The 22,322-nt window shown below is 40.2% G+C and overlaps 1 protein-coding gene across 3 annotated transcripts in view; it reads left to right on the top strand.

The window, feature by feature from the left end:
• Positions 1-22,322, top strand: part of chst10 (carbohydrate sulfotransferase 10) — a 66,537-nt gene that overhangs the window by 10,903 nt on the left and 33,312 nt on the right. For 2 of the 3 annotated variants that reach the window (XM_080197127.1, XM_080197128.1), the window contains exon 2: positions 10,509-10,641. In XM_080197127.1, coding sequence (XP_080053253.1) covers positions 10,509-10,641 — 133 coding nt within the window. Of the gene's footprint in view, positions 1-10,387; positions 10,409-10,508; positions 10,642-22,322 lie in introns of those variants that run through there. The other variant, XM_080197129.1, reaches the window with a different exon arrangement.

Here is a 22,322-nt window from a genome sequence, read left to right as displayed (position 1 = left end):
TGGAGTCACTGTTGTAATCTAAGAAATGCAGCAGCCAATTTGTGCATAGCAGTCACTCACGGACAGCAGTGTGGTAGTGATCAAATAAACAATATTTGCGATGTTGAGTGAGGGATAAATGTTGGCCGTGACACCGGCGATAATTCCCTTACTTTTCTGCAAAGGAATGTCAAGGGAACTGTTATGTCCATCAGAGGTCAATGCAACCTCGATTTAGCATCCCATTGAAAAGATGACATCTCTGGTTGTGCAGCACTAGAGTGTCAGCTGTGATTTTTGTGCTCAAGTCCTGGAGTGGAACTTGAACGTTGAACATTCTGACTTGGAAACAAGATGTTATCAGTTGTGCCCCAGTTGACACAATCCGTGCTTAAGCATTATTTGATTGTACTTTTAATGACAATTTCCATCATTTTGCTGATTATTGGCACTAAATTGATAGACTGGTATTGGCCAGGTTGTATTTCACAGAATCATAGAATCCCAACAGGACAGAAAGAGGTCATTCAGCCTATCAAGTCTGCACTGGCTGCTTTGTTCTATTTTTTCAGAACAGAACACCTGAACTTCCCCCATTTCAGGTGCTTATGCTTATAATGCTTCTGTAGGAATGCAGTTATTTCTAAAGCAGATATAATTTTTGTGTGAATGTTACTTTGGGTCCATTGCTAGATAACACATTCAGCTGTTTCTTGATGTAAAATTGATTAACTCGTCTGTGGGACGTGAAGTCAAGTTAGTCCATCTACTTAGCTCAACGGTAGCACTTTAACTTCTGAGTCAGAAGGAGGGGTTCAATTCCCATTGCAGAGACTTGAGCATATAATATAAACTGGGATACCTGTGCAGTATTGAGGGAGCACTACATTCAGAGGGGTCAGCTTTTGGATGAAATGTTAAACTGTGGCCTCATCTGACCTCTTGGGGGGAATATAAAAGACCCTATGGTACTGCTAGGAGTCTTTCCATCCTTATCTGCCAACCAGCATCACCAAATCAAATTGTGATCAGAGCCATATTGCTATTTGCTGGGCCTTACTTTGTGCAAGTTGGCTACTCTGCATCCTACATTACAAGTACCTATGCTTTTAAAGAATGTCATTGTCTGGAAAACACTTTGGAACGGCATAATGCTACATAAATAAAAGTTTTTTTGCTTCTATATGAAGGTGACAGCAAATAATTCAGCTTTGTCTCTTGCACTCACTTGAGAGACTCCACTGTCATTAATAATGGTAATGTTCATGGAACCTCTACTTGCCATTGGTTGCGTAATTTCCCTCTGCCGTTCCAAACTATTGAATGTTTCCAATGTTGCTGGTTGCACAGATTAACCATATTTCAAAACTAAACTTTAAATTCATAATTTGGAGTATTCAATTGTACATGGCTTAACAGTAGTCTACTGCATTTCCAAAATATATATGTGAACTCGAGCATCAGGTTCCTGTTACAGCCATTCTAGTTGGACTGTCAGAGCAACATTCTGCTCATTCTTTCAATCGTCCTTTTACATAAATAGGTGTTGCCAAACATTGGAGTCATTTAGACAAAGTCATCCAATTGCCTTCAACGCAAGTAATAAATCCATTACAAATCTATATACTTTTCTCTTGGGAAGCATTATTATCTAGCTTTGAAAGATCAGCATGGTCACATTATCAGAAGGTAGATACGATGAAAAAGATACAAGGTGGGAAAACTACAGGTAGGAAAAAGGAAGAAGAAAGGTACTGGATTCTGTATTGGCAGAGAGACTGCCATATACCTGGGAGTGCAGGTGCACAACTCTTTGAAGGTGTTGACACAGGTAGAGAAGGTTGTGAAGAAAGCTTATGGAATGCTAGCCTTTGTAGGAAGGGGTATAGAGTATAAGAGCTGCCGTCTAATGCTTCAGTTGTACAGAACGTTGGTTAGACTGCATTTGGAGTACTGCGTCCAGTTCTGGTCACCTTACTACCGGAAGGACGTGGAGACCCTGGAGAGGGTGCAGAGGAGGTTTACCAGGATGTTGCTTGGCATGGAAGGACTGAGTTACGAGGAAAGGTTGGAGAAACTGGGGCTCTTCCCCTTAGAAAGACGGAGGTTATGGGGTGATATGATAGAGGTATATAAAATACTGATGGGAATAGATAGAGTAAACAGTGGTAGGCTTTTCCCTAGATTGGGGACAATTACGAGAGGTCACGATCTAAGGGTGAGGGGGGAGAAGCATAACTTGGATATGAGAGGAAGGTTTTTCATGCAGAGGGTCGTGGGGGTGTGGAACGCGCTACCAAGTAGGGTGGTGGAGGCAGGCACGTTGGACTTGTTTAAGGTTTACTTAGTCACAGGAGCGAAGCAAGGATGGAGGGTTGTAGTAGAGGGTATTAAATAGGGTCAGAGCCTCGGGACGACACCGGAAATGTAGTTTTATATGTTAACATATTGTCTTTTTATTTCACAGGGTCGGTCCACCTTGTTGTCAAACGAGGGGCATGCACACAGTGGGTCGTGCGTGGGCTGCTCTTGGAGGTTCCGGGAGTGGCCTAGTACTTCGTGTCGTTGTGTGTGCTTAATCCTGGACCAGCAGATGGGCACCGCAACAGCTCAGTGACTATCACTGCTAGCTGTACAGATACATGGATTTGGGCCTGTGTCTGTGGGAGTTTGCGCATTCTCCCTGTGGTTGCGTGGGTTTCCTCCGGGCGCTCCGGTTTCCTCCCACACCCCAAAGATGTGCTCTTAGGCTGATTGGTGTACCAAATTGACACTATTCTCCCCTGAATCTGGCTACATTAGGGGTTCCACTCACATACACACAGGGCGGGGTAGGTGTGGGAAGATGCAGCGGCGCGGGCTCGTTGGGCCGAAGGGCCTGTTTCCCGTGCTGGGATGTTCTTTGTTCTTTGTTTATATGGACAACAGCCTTGCATCATCTATTTTCTGAAAACACCCTTATCAAAGCTGAGCTGTTGTGTGATTTGAAAAACCCACCAGAAGACTTCATTGCTGCAAACCAAGATTTCTTAGGAGAATTCTGAATCAGTCATCTACAGACCAACTACTTCACGGTGGAAAGGGAGCAGTCAGCGGTAAATAAGTATCTAGCCACTCTGTGAATATCTTTGTTTCTGATTTTACTTGTTACTTTGCCAAGATATAATACCTGAAACTCTGCAAAGTTGTATTTATATTTTTGCATGCATCATAGGGGTAGGGGATTGTGTGTCTTGTATTTTTGTATTAGTGGCTAGTTGAACATATTTGTAAATTTTAAACTTTTGTCCATTTCTGCATCTTTATTTGTGTGAGGTTTAGCAATGAAACTGTTTACCTGTTAATTTAAAGAACCTGAATGGCTTATTTCTTGTACCGAGCCACACACAGTTAAGTATATTTTAAATTTTCAATATCGCCTCCCTTTTTAATTCAGACTCTGTTACAACTAACTCAGGAGTGGACAGATAGAGGAGTCAGTTCTAACCTGCTAACATTTTGATGTTTATGCCTGGCATTTAAAGCCATAGACAAATGAGCGCAATTGAATGTCAAAATTAATCTCAGACATAGTTTTCTCGTGTACTAGAGTGATCTCATATTAACCAAAATGTCCACTTTTGAGTCGTTTTTTAGAATAGAGGGAAATAACCTGAAAGGGTTTAAAGGCATTATCCACTGACTAATTGTAAAGCGTAGATAGGTGATCGGAGATGGAATTTCTACCGAGTGAGGAAACAAATTCGAAAACTAGCAGCTAGCAATCCTGAAATTGAATTGGAAGGACTACAATAGGCATAGAACCAGAAACAGGCAAACTAGCTTTAGCAAAAATACAATTGGAACAGAAGAGGGTAGAAATAGAATTTCAGGTTGGGGGGAAGGAAAGAGACAGATAGGAAAGAGAGCATTTTGAAAAAAAAAGAGAGGCAGGATTGGAGGCTAGAAAGAGAATTTCAATTAATACATCTTGAACAAAAAAAGGAGACTTCTTGGGAGAGGGCCTTTCTCCAACTCAAGACGAAGTGCAGAGCTGCCTAAATTTGCCCACCTCATACCAAAACTCAAGGATAGGGATGTTGAAGCATTTTTCATTTCATTTCAGAAAATTACAAAACATATGAAATGGTCTGAGGACGCTGATAATGCAAAGCAGCTTAACAGACAAAGCCCATGAGCTTTAAGCCATGTTTTCTGAGAAGACCTCTGTAGATGAGATGGTGAAAAGGCCTATCCTTAGTGATTGTGAGTTAGTGCCTAAAACTCAATGACAAAAATTTTGAAACCTCCAAAAAAAAGCCTGAATAAACTTACATAGAGTTTGAAACGGTTGAGCAACTTGCCTTAGATCACTGGATACTGGCACTTAAATTAGAGGCCACATATGAAAGCCTCAGAGAAATAACTCTTGAAAAATTTAAATGCTTGCTCCCTATGTCTGTATGGACACAAGTGTGGAACCAAAAGGTTTCAAAATCTCAAAAAATAACCATGGGGTCTGATGATTGAGCTTGTCTACAAGCCCTTACCCCAAGAAAATCATTTTTTCCTTCAGCCCATAGAATCGTAGAATCCCTATAGTGCAGAAGGAAACCACTAGGCCTGTCAAGTCGGCACCAAATTTCTTACCCAGGCCCTCTGCCTACCCTATCCCAATAATTTGCACATTTTATCATGTTAATCCACTTAATCCTCACATATTGGGATAACAAGCATCAATTTAGCACACTCAATTCATCTCAACTGCACGTCTTTGGACTGTGGGAGGAAACTGGAGCACCCAGAGGAAACCCATGCAGACACGTGGAGAATGTACAAACTCCATACAGTCAGTTACCCAAGGCTGGAATTGAACCCAGGGCCATAGTGCTGTGAGGCAGCAATGCTAACCATTGTGCCATCCCACAGGAAGGATAGGAGGTTTTCCACTCACTCGCCACCCTCTGAGTGAATCGGCTGTCGTCAGTGGTGGTAGAGGCGAACTCACTGGGGTCTTTTAAAAGACTCCTGGATAAGTATATGGGATTTAATAGGATTGGGAGTTACAGATAGTTCTATGGCTTGGTAGGTATGGATGTGATCAGTGCAACTTGTGGGCCAAAGGGCCTGTTTGTGCTGTAGTGTTCTATGTTCTAAGGTGGGAGACTGAAAAGAGAGCAAAAACTAGGAGGCAAGATGACAAAACTGCGAAAGCAAGGTGGACCCTTCCTCAGGCCAAAAGGAAGGTGCTAAGAATGCGAGTAATGCCCAGAAGCCATTATGCTCCCATTATTGTAATAGGACACTTTCATGGTGATTGCTGAAAGTTATGGGGAAAGCCCAGATGATTTGTTGGGCATCTGGTTTACTAATTTCCCTTCAGGAAGGAAGTCTGCCATCCTTATTTGGTTTAGCCCAAATGTGACTCCAGATCCACAGCAATGTGGGTGACTTTTGAATGCCCTCTGAAATGGCCTAGCAAGCCACTCAGTTCAAGGATAGTTAGAGATGGGCAACAAATACTGGCCTAGCCAGTGATGCCCACATTATATGAATGAATAAAGGAAAGCTGACCCAGATTTCAAAGAAGTGCAGACAAAGTGAAGCTGAAATAGATAGAGTGCTGCAATTTAAAAATGAGGTGCTGATGCGAGTGGAGACACCCTCCAGACAATGGCACTACCCACACAGAAATATAGAGGATAGCCCATGAATTCCCCATGATTGGGCATGTAAGACCCAAGCCTACATTAATCAGAATTTTACTGATGATGCCTCTACAAGGATTTGATGTTGTTCTGTAAAACTGCGAAAGCCCCAACCTGTATTAAAACCAACATACTTCTGATCCCCATCCCAGTTTTTGGGAAACTGTCCAGCAAGCTGTTGGTAGAGTGTGTGGGATTCCTGCTAAAAACAAAGAAGGCCATCAATATATCCTCACTATTATGGAATTGACTATTCAGTTCACAGAGGCCACCACCCTGAAAACTATTCTTGCCAATGTAGTGGTGGCAAAGTTACCCCAGTTCTTCACCTGATACAAATTATTAGCTGAGCTCCAATTGGAGCAAGGTACCAGTTTTATGGACAAATATTTTCAGAAAGTCATGAATAATTTGGATATAACCCAGCTAAAACCTTCAGCCTACCATTCACAGTCTCAAGGTGCTTGGAACAGTACCACCAGACAATGATCTGGCACGCTCCTATGATTAGCCTCATGACTGAGACAAAGGACTGAGATTATTCTTGTTTGCCACTGGTATGCACTCAATGAGTTCCTTCGAATTAATTGTGGACATATGGTAAGAAAACTAATCAAGAAACGTTTCTTAGAGCAAAGAGACAAATCTCCTATGCTAGATTACGTATGTGTTCTAAATGTGGCCCAGGTGCACCTTAAAAATTTCACAGGTATTCATGAAAAGACAAGCAGACAAATATGCCAAGATATGAACATTTCAGCCAGGGGATTATTTGTTAATGTTACTATCTTTACAAAGTGAACTGCTGAAAGCCCAGTTCAATGGCCCATTTGGAGTAGTAAAGAGGATTGTTATAACCAATTCAGTTGTGAACAAAGGGAGAAGTCAGTTCACCCCTGTTAATATGTCGTAACAATATACAGAAAGCAAAATAAATATCAGCAGCTGCATGTGGGATTAAGAAACACATAAAAGAAATAGACAGAAAAGTAACATGAAATTTATTTGTGAAACATTCTCCCACACTAATTTTCTTTCAAAGGAATAAGATTCCATGCTTGTAAGATTTATTTTTCAGGGCCAGGAGCATTGTTCTGCTATTCTTATCACATCATTGAAACCCAGAACATTGCAAAGACCTTAGTTTTGTAAAGTTGTTTTTGGTGTGGAACTTGTGGGCAAGTGCAAGATCACCCCATTGCAGTCATTTCAATGACAAATCTATTGGCAAAGATTGCAGCATGACCTGTAGAGGAGCAACATATCTCTAATACTAACTTCTAAAATTCCATGTTTAAGTATGCAAGTGCTATCCCAGAATTTGCTGTCATATTCTGTCCATTATAATGGTGAATGCTGATAGTCTTGACTGTAATTGATATTATAAATTCCAGGCCAATGTTACACTTCCTCAGTACTTCACTGAGAAAGCACTAAGGTTGTCTTGAATTCCCTTTTTTCACCTCAGACTATTGATCACGTTTGATAAGGTGCCTCACAAAAGGTTGCTGCAAAAGGTTAGGGTGCACGGAGTTGGGGGTAAGGTATTAGCGTGGATAGAGGATTGGTTGTCTAATAGGAAGCAGAGAGTTGGAATCAATGGGTGCTATTCTGGTTGGCAGTTGGTGACTAGTGGAGTGCCACAGGGATCGGTGCTGGGGCTTCAACTGTTTACCATTTATATAGATGATCTGGAGGAGGGGGCTGAGTGTAGGGTAACGAAATTTGCTGATGACACGAAGATGAGTGGAAAAGCAAATTGCGTGGAGGGTGTGGAAAGTCTGCAGAGAGATCTGGATAGACTGAGTGAGTGGGTGAGGACCTGGCAGATGGAGTACAATGTTAGCAAATGTGAGGTTATCCACTTTGGTAGAAATAATAGGAGGGATTATTATTTAAAAGGCAAAAAGCTGCAGCATGCTACGGTGCAGAAGGACCTGGGGGTTCTTGTGCATGAATCGCAAAAACCCAGTCTGCAGGTGCAGCAGGTGATCAAGAAGGTGAATGGAATGTTGGCCTTTATTGCGAGGGGGATAGAATATAAAAGCAGGGAGGTCTTGCTGCAACTGTACAGGGTACTGGTGAGGCCACAGCTGGAGTACTGTGTGCAGTTTTGATCGCCACACTTGCGGAAGGATATATTGGCCCTGGAGGGAGTGCAGAGAAGGTTCACTAGGCTGATACCAGAGATGAGGGGGTTATCCTATGAAGAGAGATTGAATAGTCGGGGTCTGTACTCATTGGAGTTTAGAAGGCTGAGGGGGGATCTTATAGAGACATATAAGATAATGAAGGGGATAGATAGGGTAGAGGTAGAGAGATTCGTCCCGCTTAGGAAGGACAGCAGGACTAGAGGGCACAGCCTCAAAATAAGGTGGGGGGGGAGCAGTTGAGGTTGGAGTTGAGGAGGAACTTCTTCACTCAAAGGGTGGTGAATCTTTGGAATTCTCTGCCCATTGAAGTGGTGGAGGCTACCTCGCTGAATATATTTAAATCACAGGTAGATAGGTTTCTGATAGACAAGGGAATTAAGGGTTTTGGGGAAAAAGCGGGAAAGTGGAACTGATCCACTTCAGATCAGCTATGATCTTATTGATCGGTGGGGCAGGCTCGAAGGGCTAGATGGCCTACCCCTGCTCCTATTTTTTATGTTCTTATGATCACATGCTGATCAGGAGGAATGAGGCAGCTCAGGAGAAACGAGGCAGTGTTGTAACATAGGTCTTTTTAAATACTGCTTTAAAATTGATGAAAAACTTATAAAGTGATGGATTGCACAATAACACAGAATTTGGGAGTAATTACTGGAGGAAATGAATGGCTCACCAGGATTAGTGTATTGATCAGCTTTTAGAGTGATTTCTTAATAAGACTTGCCTCACAATTCTTTTGAAGTCTTCCTTCAATTTAAGAATACACAAAGAATTTGAAAGGAACATTCATATAAACTATTGTATTCTTCTGATACTATCAGTGAGGTTTTGCTGATTCTAGAGACCTATCATCTTTTCCTTCAGCGATGTCTCCTAATTCCTGATGCTAGCATTAATCCCTTTTTCACACAATTTTCTGTATAGTCCCCCTGACTTCCTGTGTGTATATGTATATTATATTTCTCCACTGCTTTGTGCAGCAGATCATTAAGTTCCTTCCCAGAATTAACATAGAAACATAGAAAATAGAAGGAGTAGACCATTTGGCCCTTTGAGCTTGCTCCACCGTTTATTTTGATCATGGCTGATCAAATACAACTTATAATGTATCAGACTGATCTTCTCCACTGTGACGGTTAAACCAGCTTCACTGTGCAATCAAATCGTGTTTTAGCAAATTTTGTTGTATATTTTGATTGATTCTCCAGTTGAATTGTCAGTGTAGTTCAAGGCTTAACAGTTGACCTTTCATTAAGAATCAACTTATTAGCACCTGTGAGCTTTTCCTTTATACTGAAGATTAGTAGTATTTATTTCAGTCTTAGCTGAGGATTATGCAGATAAAGTACACAGGAATCCCCTATAATCTAGATTATTGAACTTTCAGATAGCTTTCAACAATGTTTCAACTGGGAAAAGAAAGCTAATTAAAGTGAAAACCACAAGAATTCAGGGCGAACATGGAACTGAACATCAAACTGATTTTAAAAAACTGATTAAAAATACAAAAGCGTATTCATGAAAAGTGTAATGTTAGACTGTGAGAAAGTATTGAATGAAGAACCACTAAGGTTGTTGCTTGGACTTTGTTTCTAATACAGCTCAATAAAATGAGCACTGAAACCAACAGTTTCCTGCAATTAGGTGATTATATGGCAACTTAAAATTAATACCAATGAATATAAAGTATTACATTGAAAAGTGGAGGCATGTGGAATTGAATTATCACAAAATGACTGAAAGGAATCTGGAAATAATGGTAAATAACTCACTTTCAATATTTAGACTATATAAAGAAGCATTAAATAATATGGCATTTAAGACCATTTAATCAGATCATTAGAAAACAAATCTGCAGAAATTATTGTAAATTTTCATAAGTGTTGATCAGACAGTACTAAAAAGTACTGTATTTGATTTCAACTATTGTGCCACAACAAGATCTTTTTGAATTACCAAGGCTGATACCACGTGTGAAGGGAATGAAAGATGAACTTAATCTGGAGATTCTTAAATTTTACAGTCTGGAGGAAAGGCAGCTGATATGGAACCTCAACAAAGTACATCAAATGTAGAATGACATGTGTGAGGTAAAATAAAATTATTGCTTAAAAGTACATTACGAATTGTAGTAAGAGATCATACATGGAATTTATTGAAATTAGGACAGATATCAGTTATCAGTGATGAATATTTGAAATAATCTACCAAATAAGTTCATAGGGGCAAAACATTTTATATTATTCAAAGAAATGTACATTTTTGATGAGCAACTTAATACACTAGAGCTATGGACTTCAATAAGTTTGATGGCTTTTTCTTGTTTCATGCTCTCATAACTCTGTGAATTAATAATCTGTTACTTTACATTTAATTTAAGTACAAAATTAAGACCTTTATAAAGCACCCTTAATCTAATAAAATTTCCCAAAGCAAGGAAAACGGTAGTGCACAGTGGTTTGGGGAAAAAATCCGTTTTAAATTGTAATATATTATTAATAGTGTTTCTTTCACTACAGCAATAGTTTTGAATTGAATAAATTGAAAAGCTATTCATTTAAAGCACTTGATGGGCGCAATGCTGTAAATGTAAGTTTAGTATCTTTAATGCTTGTGTTTCCTTCTGAATCTGTAGATTAGTGATATTGATTGTTATAATTACTCTTCCAATATTATTTTTCTTTTGCAGAACACGTGCAAGCAATGGCTTATGTCTGAAAACATGCGGCACCGATGCTTGCTGCTGATTGTGTGCGGATGGGCGGTTTTCATGTTGCTGTTTGTCAGTAAATTTATTACTTTAACTCTCAGAGGTAAAGAAGGTAAGTCAGGAATGAATATTATCAGTTTTTGGTTTCAGAGGAATTAGCCTTTGGAATTTATCATGTGTGGTCTTACTAGCAGCAGTTGTACAATTTATTAAATGTATATTTAGGTTCAGTTCATTTATTACTGTCACAAGTAGGCTTACATTAATACTGCAATGAAGTTACTGTGAAAGTCCCCTAGTCGCCATGCTCCGGCACCTGTTCGGGTACACTGAGGAAGAATTTGGCATGGCCAATGCACCTAATCAGTACGTCTTTTGCATTGTAGGAGGAAACCAGAGTACCCAGAGGAAACCCACACAGACACGGGGAGAACATGCAGACTCTGCACAGCCAGTGACCCAAGCTGAGAATTGAACCTGGGTCCCTGATGCTGTGAGGCAGCAGTGCTAACCACTGTACCACTGTGCCACCCAAAAATTTCCTCTTATAGAGTCTCCTCCCATCACTACTCCACAGGAAAGTAACCTAAACTAGTGATAAGACTTATACATCAGTGGCACAAGTGCAGTGCTATTGAAAGAGATAACTTAGCATAAGTTTGTAGCAGTATTTCGAAGAGTGGCCTGGGTGTGATTGTTGTCAGTGCAGGCTCAATGAGCCAAATGGCCACCACCTGTATTGTAGGGATTCTATAAGTGACTTAATCAATAATCCTGAAATGTGTTAAGTATTATTCCTCCCTTCTCATTTTGCTTTGCTGGATCTTATGTTTCTTACAAATCTAATTGTTCCTTCAGAACTCACCTTGACTTCCATCTAACTTCAGGAACATGCTTGTTCACATTTCAGACATATTTTACAATGTAGTCAATGGTAACATGCTGTTGTAGTCAGCTGACCCAGTAGAACTAGGAAGCAGATGGGGATTGGAAGGGGCATTTACAGCCCAGGGCGTGGTCCAAGTGGTTGTGTAAAGATGGATCTTTATTAAACATTTACTTTGGATTTATTTTGTGAAGATGGTATTTTTGTTTATTATTGCTTGCTACTGAAGCAAGAATTCTTACTGCTGGATGAACAACATGCACCAGAAATACATAATGGGAAATTATACATCCTCACCTGTTAACTTCACATTAATTTTAAAAAGCAGAATGTTTATCCTTAACTTCCTTAAAGGAGAAAATTAAGGATAGCAATCCCTGACAATAGGCAAAGTAGTAAGGAGAGAAATCTCTAAAGACGGACAGAAAAGTTTTGATAGGCAGAAATGTGTGGGGTTATTGCCGTCAGTTAGAAATCCTTAGACTGCATTTCTCCTCTTCCAGAATAGTCCCAGCATTGAGACTACTTAACCCAACACATTCCAATTCTCAGGATCTGACTCCGAGTGTTCCCGGAAGCTTCCTCTGCAGTGTTCCTGGAATTCCAGCACTTGACTCCTGATGCTCCCTGACCTGTGCCCCCTATCAACGTACTGCCAGATAATGAAGCTCATTCCAGTACTGCAAACCCTACACCTCTTTCACAGACCACTTAGTGATAGGTCAGTAACTCTTGTAATATTCATTGGTGAAACACCCCTGCTATTAAAGTTCTAACTTCCAACCTTAAGCACCACTACAGCGATCCACGAGAGATGTTTTCAGAACTTTGTGTACACGCTTAATGTTCACCACCTCTCAGATATAACGTGTCAATGTGTCACACTTCAAAGATAGCTATGGTGTAACAAAAGTTAGAACTTTTAGTGTACAGGAATAAAATGTACCAAAGCCAGCATGTTTAGAGGTCTATCAGAGGAAACTTGTTATACAAAGTTTATGCATGAATTCAGACTTGTCTATCTAGTTCTGATCCCTTTCTACCAGCCCCTTTGCTTTGTTAATCTACTCCTCATTTTCCTTCTGTTAAACTATACAGAAACATGAGCATAACTGGTGCATAACCAGCCTCTGTATTGATCACCACAATTGTAGCAGCAGCGATGAATTGCTGAAAGGTTTGCTTGATCCTTGTTAAGCGTAAACATGGTTGTGTTTGGCAGTGTAAAAAATATTTTTGAAAGAAGTTATGTAAATTAGACTTTGTAATTTTTATGATATTGCACCAGTATAATGTTCTCATCTTTGTAAACCATCACACCCTCTGAGTTGTTGTAAGTAGTGGCATGCTATACAAAAAGATATTAATTAATGACCTCACAGCTAAGGATCCTCTAGGGCAAAGTGATCATGGTATGACAGTATTCAAAATTCAGTTTGAGGGTGAGAAACTGGAGTCCGGCACTCACATTTTGGAGTTAAAGGTAATTATGTAGGCATGAGGACAGACTTGGCCCTTGTGGACTGGGCAGGAAGACTAAAAGGTGGGACAATTGCTTTTTTATATTTTGTACTATTTTTCTTTCACAATTTACTTTTGCTTTTTTTTAAATTACTTTTTAGTAACCCTTTGTTGATCATTAAAAATTTTCCAATCTTACAGCCTACCACTGGCCTTTGTAATATGATATGCCTTAGTTTTTGTCTTCCTTGCTTAACTATAGATGTTTTTTCCCCATCTAACAATCTTTCTTCCTCTCTGAAATATACGTTAGCTGGGAGGAATTGAATATCCCTTTAAACAACTGCCACTGCTCATCAATTGTCCCACCTTTTAGTCTTCCTGCCCAGTCCACAAGGGCCAAGTCTGTCCTCATGCCTACATAATTACCTTTAACTCCAAAATGTGAGTGCCGGACTCCAGTTTCTCATCCTCAAACTGAATTTTGAATACTGTCATACCATGATCACTTTGCCCTAGAGGATCCTTAGCTGTGAGGTCATTAATTAATATCTTTTTGTATAGCATGCCACTACTTACAACAACTCAGAGGGTGTGATGGTTTACAAAGATGAGAACATTATACTGGTGCAATATCATAAAAATTACAAAGTCTAATTTACATAACTTCTTTCAAAAATATTTTTTACACTGCCAAACACAACCATGTTTACGCTTAACAAGGATCAAGCAAACCTTTCAGCAATTCATCGCTGCTGCTACAATTGTGGTGATCAATACAGAGGCTGGTTATGCACCAGTTATGCTCATGTTTCTGTATAGTTTAACAGAAGGAAAATGAGGAGTAGATTTTACAAGTATATAAAAGGGAAGACAGTAGCTCAAATGAATGTTGGTCCCTTGGAGGATGAGATCTGGAGTTAATAATGGGGAACACAGAAATGGCGGAGACGCAAAATCAATATTTTGCCTCAGTTTTCATGGTGGAGGTGCTAGTAAATCCCAGTAGTAACAGCTAATGCACAGGAAGTAGAATGGGAGGAATGTGCAACAGTCATCATCAATAGGAAAATGGTACTCAACAAACTATTGGGCTTGAAGGCAGACAAGTTCCCAGAGTCTGATGGCCTACTTCCAATGGTATTAAACAAAGTGGCAGAGGAGATAGATATTTCAAAGTTCCCTGGATGCAGGAAAGGTTCCAGTGGATTGGAAAATGCTAATGTATTGTTCTTATTCAAAAAGGGAGGGAGGCAGAATGTAGGAAGCTATAGACCTGTTACTTTGATGTCTGTTGTTGTGAAATTGTTAGAATCAACTATTAATCCATGATTAATCACGGGACATTTGGGAAGTTAAATTGCAATCCATCAGAGTCAGAATGATTTAATGAATGGTAAATTGTATTTGACCAATGTGCTAGAGCTCTTTGAAGATGTAACAAGCCAAGTGGATAATGGGGATCCTGTAGATGTAGTACATTTGGACTTCAGGAAGGTGTTTGATAAGGTGCCACACAGAAAGTTAATACACGTGGTAAGATCACATGGGGCTAGGGGTAATTTATTAGCTTGGATAGAAAAGTGGCTAACTGACAGAAGGCAGAGAGTTGGGATAAAAGGGTCTTTTTTATGGTTAGCAAGATTTAACTAGTGGGATGCCACAGGGTTCGATCCTTGGACCCCAATTATTTACAATCTATATTAATGACTTAGATACAGTGATAGAAGGTACTACAACCAAATTTGCAGATGATACCAAAACAGGTGGGATAGTAAGTTGCAATGAGGAAATAAATTTACAAATGGATGTAGATAGGTTAGTTGAGAGGGCCAAAATGTGGCAGATGGAGTTTAACATGGATAAATGTGAGGTTATCCATTTTTGTTGTAATGGAAAGGCAACTTATTATGCATATGGAGGGAGACTTCGGGGTGCTTTGCTGTAGAGGGATCTGGGTGTCCTTGTGTACGAGTTGCAGAAAACTGATAATCAGATACGGCAGGTAAGAACATAAGAAATAGGAGCAGGAGTAGGCCATCTAGCCCTTCGAGCCTGCTCCTCCATTCAATAAGATCCTGGCTGATCTGATGGTGAGTTCAGTTCCACTTAACTGCCTGCTTCCATAACCCTTAATTCCCTTATTGGTTAAAAATCTATCTATCTGTGACTTAAACACATTTAACGAGGTAGCCTTTACTGCTTCATTGGGCAGAGAATTCCAAAGATTCACTACCCTCAGAAGAAGTTCCTCCTCAACTCCGTTGTAAATTGACTCCGTTGTATTTTGAGGCTATGCCCCCTAGTTGTTGTTTCCATTGTAAGTGAAAATAACCTTGCTGTTTCTACCCTGTCTGGACCCCTCATTATCTTATATGTCTCTATAAGATCTCCCCTCAACCTTCTAAACTCTAATGAATACAGGCCCAGTCTACTCAATCTCTCCCCATAAGCTAACCCCCTTATCTCCGGAATCAACCTGGTGAACCTTCTCTGTACCCCCTCCAAAGCTAATATATCCTTTCTTAAGTAAGAGGACCAAAATTGTACACAGAACTCTAGGTGCGGCGTTACCAGTACCTTGTACAGTTGCAGCACGACTTCCCTGCTTTTATACTCCATCCCTCTCGCGATAAAGGCCAACATTCCATTTGCCCTCTTGATTACCTGCTGCACCTGCAAACTGAGTTTTTGTGATTCATGCACAAGGACCCCCAGGTCCCTCTGCACTGGTGGTACAGTAGTTGTCCCTGGTGCTTTGGGTTTAATTCCAAACTTGGGCGACTGTCTTTGTCGAGTTTGCATGTTCTTCTCATATTTGTGTATGTTTCCTCCCATAGTCTAAAGATGTGCAGGGTAATTGATTGGCCATGCTAAATTGCCCCTTAGTGTCCCAAGATGTGTTAGAGGGAATAGTAGGGTAAATGCTTGGGGTTATGGAGATAGGGATTTGGGTGAGATGCTGTATTGGAGAGTCGGTGCAGAGTCAATGGGCTAACTGGCCTTCTGTACCGTAGAGATTCTACGATTCTATGGTTGCATGAAAACAAATGGAATGTTGGCATTTATAACTAAAGGAATAGAATATAAAAGTAAAGAGGTATTGGTGTGACTGCACCTGGAGTACTTTGTATAGTTTTAGTCCTTTTATTTGAGGAAGGATGTAGTGATATTAGAGGCAGTTCAGAGGAGACTCACTAGATTGTTTCCAGAGATAAGGGGTCTGTCTTACGAAAAGAGATTGAACAGTTTAGGTTTATGGTCTCTAGAGTTTAGAAGAATGAGAGGAGATCTAGTTGAAATATATGAGATGATAAAATGTATTGACAATGTAGGTGTAGAGCGGATGCTTCTTCATGTGGGCAATCTGGAACAAGAGGTCATAGTTTTAGGATAAGTTGTAGGAGATTTAAAAGAGAGATGAGGATATACAACTTCTCTCAGAGGGTGGTAAATCTGTGGAATTCATTACCCCAGAGTGTAGTGAACGCTGGGACATTGTGTAAACTTAAGGAAGAGATAGACAGATTTTTAATTTGTAATGGGTTGAAGAATTATGAAGAATGGCAGGGAAGTAGAGTAGAAGCCAAGACAAGATCAGCCACGATTGTATTGAATAGCGAAGCAGGCTCGAGAGGCTGAGTTGCTCCTCCTGCTCCTACTTCTTGTGTTTTTATCATACTGAATGATACAGCAGGCTCCAAGAGCCGAATGTCCTACTCCCATTTTCTTTGCTTCTATTAATCATAAAACAACATTTTTAATTATTTGACCCATATGAATAATTTATATCTCTAATGAAATTTATAACCCTCTTTCTCACAAATGCTGGCCCCAACAAGAAACTCCTTTGTTTACCAATTGCTTTTAGCTGCTTTTTTCTGGGAACCACATAAATAATTTCAATCTTTTATGTAGAGTGTATGGCTCTATTACACTCTGTTACAAGCTTAAAGATGAGTCAGCCATTGTTTATGTGTTCTCACTTCCCACTCTAAACTTGTAAGATAAATACCAGTTACCTTTTGACTGTAATTAACCCAAGCTTGTTTGACTTGCATTCACATTAGTGCTGTTTAATGCTTCTTAATCAGGTTTTTAGTGCAGGAAGACAACTAAGAAGAATTCTGTGTAGTTTTAAAAGAGAGTTTTTTTCAACCAGAGAAGGGTGAGATTCCAGGAGTATCTGACATAAGAAAAGAATGCTTTGCTGTGCAGTGGGGGTTGTTTGGAAAAAAGAGGACAACAATTCAGTGGTCTCCAGAGTGAGAAGGAGAATACTGGGAAGATGGTGAGAAAAATATATGTACTGAACAATCTTGCATCGTTACTGCCTATATGGGAAGTAGTGAGAAATTAGGATCCACGGGTCCCTCTCAATGAAGAAAATGAATCATGGAGTTCCTATGCAGAGTGTTTTCAGTACTTTGTATAAGCGAATAAAATTTCAAACAAATTGTTTGTACTAGCTTTTTTTTAGTACAATAAGAAGTAAAACTTGCAATTTGCTCCAGAACTTGGTTCATCCAGCAAAGCCAAGAACTAAAACTGACAACGACCTATCAAAGATCCTTGAAGAATATTACTCCATACAATCATTGATCATCATGAATCATTTGGGTTCCACCTAAGGAATCTAATGAAAGGTGAAAGCATTGCTCAAATTGTGGCAACATTAGCTCCATTCTTAAAGATACAAAGTCAATGCTCAAAGTGGACTGGGCAGACCCAAATCCATTCCTTGCTTGCTCCAAAAAACAAATTCAAATTCCAATTGAATCCAATTCATGGTCCCTCTCCAAGAGAGGCAAACAAGATCCAAGCTGACAAGATAAGGCATTGCACCCCATCTTGGGCAAGCTGGCAAAACATTGTGAGTGTAGTGAATCATTAGAAGATACTCTTTGGGATCATCTAGTTTGTGGTCTCCAAAATGGGGTTATCCAAAGAAGATTGCTTACTGGACATGCTTTGACTTTAAAGACAGCAGTAAAAATCATAGTGTCAGTGGAACCAGCTGTTAAAGAGGCTTCACCATTTGATGCAGAATGAAAAACAGTTTGGAACTGCCCAGAAGAAGCCAAACCAGCAACAAAAATATCACAGATGTGCCAAAATGGGCCATTCAGCATCTGAATGCAGGAGTATATATAGCCAATACAAGAATTGTGGTTAACTGGGTCACATTACAAAGGTTTTTTGGGCTAGACCAGCTTCCCTTGAGAAAAATACTTGGAAGAAGAATCTGGGTACCTTTAAGAAGAACAAGTTGCATTCTATAAAAATAATTTATAACAGGGAAGGAAAGAATTATGACAGTGAAGAAGGGAATGCCGAAAAATATGATGTTGAGCTTGAACTGAATGTCTTATCCATACAGGGTGGATCACATAGATTCTGGATGATTCCGAAGTTAAGTGAACAACATATTAGGATGCTGGTTGTTACTGGTGTTGCTATATATTTAATTCCTGAGAGTACATACCAGTAAAACCTGAAGCATCTTCCTTTAAAACCAGCTGATGTGATTTTAAAAACACACATGGAAGAGATTGTGCCAAGGAGCAAACTGTCAATGCACAAGGAGCAACTTGGCACTGGCCAGCCGGCACCAGTCACTGCCAAGGGGACAGGGCCAGAAAGGGACAAGGCCTATTGGGGACCTTTCAGGGGGGCAATCGGTGTAGGGGAGGGGACGCTGCCACTCTGCACTGGGATCGCTGATGGAGGGAGGACAGTGATCGGGGCTGGCAATCTGGGTGGGAGAGGGGAGATCAGGAATGCTGGGGGTGTTGGGGTTGGGGGGTATCGGGAGATCGGGGTTGGCGGTGGGCAGGAAACCGTTGGGACTTGCCCAAGGTGGTCCAGGAGACCAGGGATCAGGAATGGGGGTGGGGGAGTGGTGGGTGGTTGTAGGGCTGGCTAGCGATTGGGAGGCTGGCAATGGGGAGGCCACCACACGTGCCAATCACTGCCCTGACAATGACCCACTCAGCACCATGCTGCCTGCCCTGGGTGGGAATGGGCCCTGCCCCCAGATTTTCAGACTGAATCCTGCTAGGGCACTCTGTGATACTGGAGATTCATTCTGGAAATCATGCTAAACAAACTAGTGGGATTTATTCCCATTTTCCTGCAAATTAGGGATTTAGAATTTGGGAGAATCCAGGCCCATTTGTGTGAAGAAAGCTTGAATTGTCTGTCCATGGTGGGGAATCCAAGTGATCATTTCTCTTAGTCTGCTTAGAAGAGTTCTCGAACATACAGGATATCCTGGTATAGTCCGGATGAAGGAATTAGCATGTTGTTATTTTTGGTGGGTCAGATTGGAGAAAAAGTGGGAGTGTGCACAAATAAGAAACACACCACAGTTGCCTTTTTAACACCCTTGGGAATGGCCTAAAATGCTATGGCAACAATTACTTGTGGATTTTGCTAGTCTTTTTGAGGGTTACATGTTCTTCTTGATAATTGATGCATGTCAAAGTGATGAAAAGTTGTTATGAAATCTACTACAATTGAACAAACCATTGGGAAAAATAATTGCAAGATTTTGTAAATCAGAACAGATTGTTAACAATATTTTACAGTTTACTTCATAAAAGTTTGAGGATTATTTCAAAGTAGTTCATAGAATGCCTACAGTGCAGAAGGAGGCCACTCAGCCCATTGAGTCTGCACTGACTCTTTTACCCATGCTCTCTCCTCCACCCTATCCCCGTATCCCCATACATTAACCATGGCTAATCCATCTAACGTACACATTTTGGGAAAATAAGGGGCAGTTTTGCTATGGCCAATCCACCTATCCGACACATCTTTGAGTGAAAATCTTTGTGTGAAATGTTGACCTTTGCCACTAACTGCAATGTGCATTCTCACATACAGATTAACTCAATCAATAAAATTAATTTCAAGAAATATTGTCAAAATTGTTATTTACAAATCCATATTTATGCTTTAACTACCCAAACAATAAAGGACCCCAGCTCTTTTTTTTAAACTGTATCCAATTTTTGGATATTTCTTGCTAAGTATGTTCATTTTCTAACACTCAATTGTCCCAATCCAAAATTATTTTTATTTTAACTTTGACTCCCTTGATAAGTGTCGCACTGTGTAGCACCATTTTTGCTAGTTCTGAAGTCAGTTTCCCTATGCAGCATCTGCCAACCACTTGATGATTTCAGGTTGTTTTTTTCCCTCTGCTGACCATATTGACAATTTGATGCCATTTTTCAAGTAATGGTAAATGACTGATGCTTGTTTTTGTGTGCATTTGATTAATAATTACCGATCTTTGAATCAGCTCATTTATTAAATGGCTCCTCACATGTCCTGTTGGTTACCTCATGTAAAATGTGCACGCTTATGCAATATCTCAACATCAGGCCAACACACTCTTAGGTGATCTTATCAAAAATTCACAAAGTCTTTGCTTATCTCTCCATTTCAGGTAGTGTTTCAGGTAGTGATCAGCCTATCAAATTCCTTCTCTTAAAAAAAATGTTCTTGGCCAAGGACACAAATATCTCCAGCAGGGACGGTGGCACAGAACTTCAATCCTACGTGACCATCTGCGACGAGTTCGCACACTACCCTCTCCCCCATCCACCCACCCACCCCCATGTCAAAGTAAATGGTATTCTGCATATAAAATTTGCTCCTTATCACCTATCAATCAGTGAATTAATTGAAAGATTTGTACAATCCTGTACAGCCAAATGACTATTTTTAACATCCTTTGTTATTACAAATTCTTAGGAGAGCAACTTTTTTAGAATACCAAGGATAATGCTTTTATCAATCAAGTTGCATTGCTATCATATCAGCCAGAATGTAGGGCCTATTTTGAACTAGGCATGAGGCGTAAAACCTTTTTGTTACAATGTTCCACTATTGTGTTAAACACATGTATACTTTGCTGTTACTGAACTTATGTAGCTCAGATGTTTGCACATCAGCATTCAAGATATTCCTATATTGAATTTCCTGTGAAGCTGTAGCTGGTATTTGTTCCATTGGTGTTACATAAGGACATAAGAAATAGGAGCAGGAGTAGGCCATCTAGCCCTTCGAGCCTGCCCCGCCATTCAATAAGATCATGGCTGATCTGTCGTGTCTCAGTTCCACATTCCCGCCCTCTCCCCATAACCCTTAATCCCCTCGCTTATCAAAAACCCATCAACCTGCGTCTTAAAAATATTTAGCGAGGCAGCCTCCACCACTTCAACGGGCAGAGAATTCCAGAGATTCACCACCCTTTGAGTGAAGAAGTTCCTCCTCAACTCCGTTCTAAACCGCCCGCCCCCTTTATCTTGAAGCTGTGCCCCCCAGCCCTACTGTCCTTTCTGAGCGGGAAGAGTTTCTCCACCTCTATCCTATCCATCCCATTCATCATCTTATATGTCTCAATGAGATCTCCCCTCATTCTTCTAAACTCTAACGAGTACAAGCCTAGTTTATTCAGCCTCTCCTCATAGCTCAACCCCCTCAACTCAGTGTTAACTGAGGAACTCCTTGCAGAGCAAAATTGAATCTTCTCCACGAGGGGAAATAGTAACAAAATGATTACTATTCACTGTGAGTTAGAGATTGTGTGGGTGGAGATCACTTTGTGTTAATGTACTTCATATACAGGTTCCTTTTACTTCTTGGTCTTCTGATTTTTGATGTATAAATTTAGTTTATGAAATTTAAAAATGAATTGTTTGATAAACCTGAAAAATCTGACTTTAGAATTGAATTTTGTCAAAGATACTGTAAAAGATGCTATTTGAAATATTTCCCAGATGCCGCATTATTGTAATGTACCAATGTAGTAATTGCTAATTGCATCTCTAAACGATTTATGATTTTTGAGTTTAATTTTTCAAATAATGTTTTGTTCAATTATATGACTTTTGAAACTGGTGTAAAAATGTAAGTGACATAGATGACTATGTTGGGGATAGGATCAGTAAGTTTGCAGATGACACAAAGATGGACCAGGTGGTTAACAGTGAGGCTGAGTGTCTTGGGCTACTAGAAGATATAGATGAGATGGGCAGATGTGTGGCAGATAGAATTTAACCCTAAAAAGTGTGTGGTGATACACTTTGGAAAGAGTAATTTGACAAGGAAGTATTCAATCAGTGGCATGATACTATGAAGTTCTGTGGAACAAAAGTGACTTTGGTGTGTTTGTCCGTAGATCTCTGAAGGCAGGAGAGTATGTAACTAGGTTGTGAAAAAAGGCATATGGGACATTTGCCTTTATCAATTGAGACATAGAATACAAGAAAGGGAAGTAATGTTGGAGTTGGATAGAACATTGGTGAGGCCATAACTGGAGAACTGTGTGCAGTTCTGGTTGCCACATTATAGGAAGGATATGATTGCGCTGGTGGAGGCACAGAGGAGATTCACCAGGGTGCTGCCTGGGATGGAACATTTTAAGTTATGAA

The sequence above is a fragment of the Carcharhinus amblyrhynchos genome, chromosome 10, assembly GCF_965287045.1.
Source record: "Carcharhinus amblyrhynchos chromosome 10, sCarAmb.v2.hapA, whole genome shotgun sequence".
NCBI lineage: Eukaryota > Metazoa > Chordata > Chondrichthyes > Carcharhiniformes > Carcharhinidae > Carcharhinus > Carcharhinus amblyrhynchos.
Note: the sequence above shows the minus strand (reverse complement) of the source record. Positions and strands in the feature narration are given on the sequence as shown.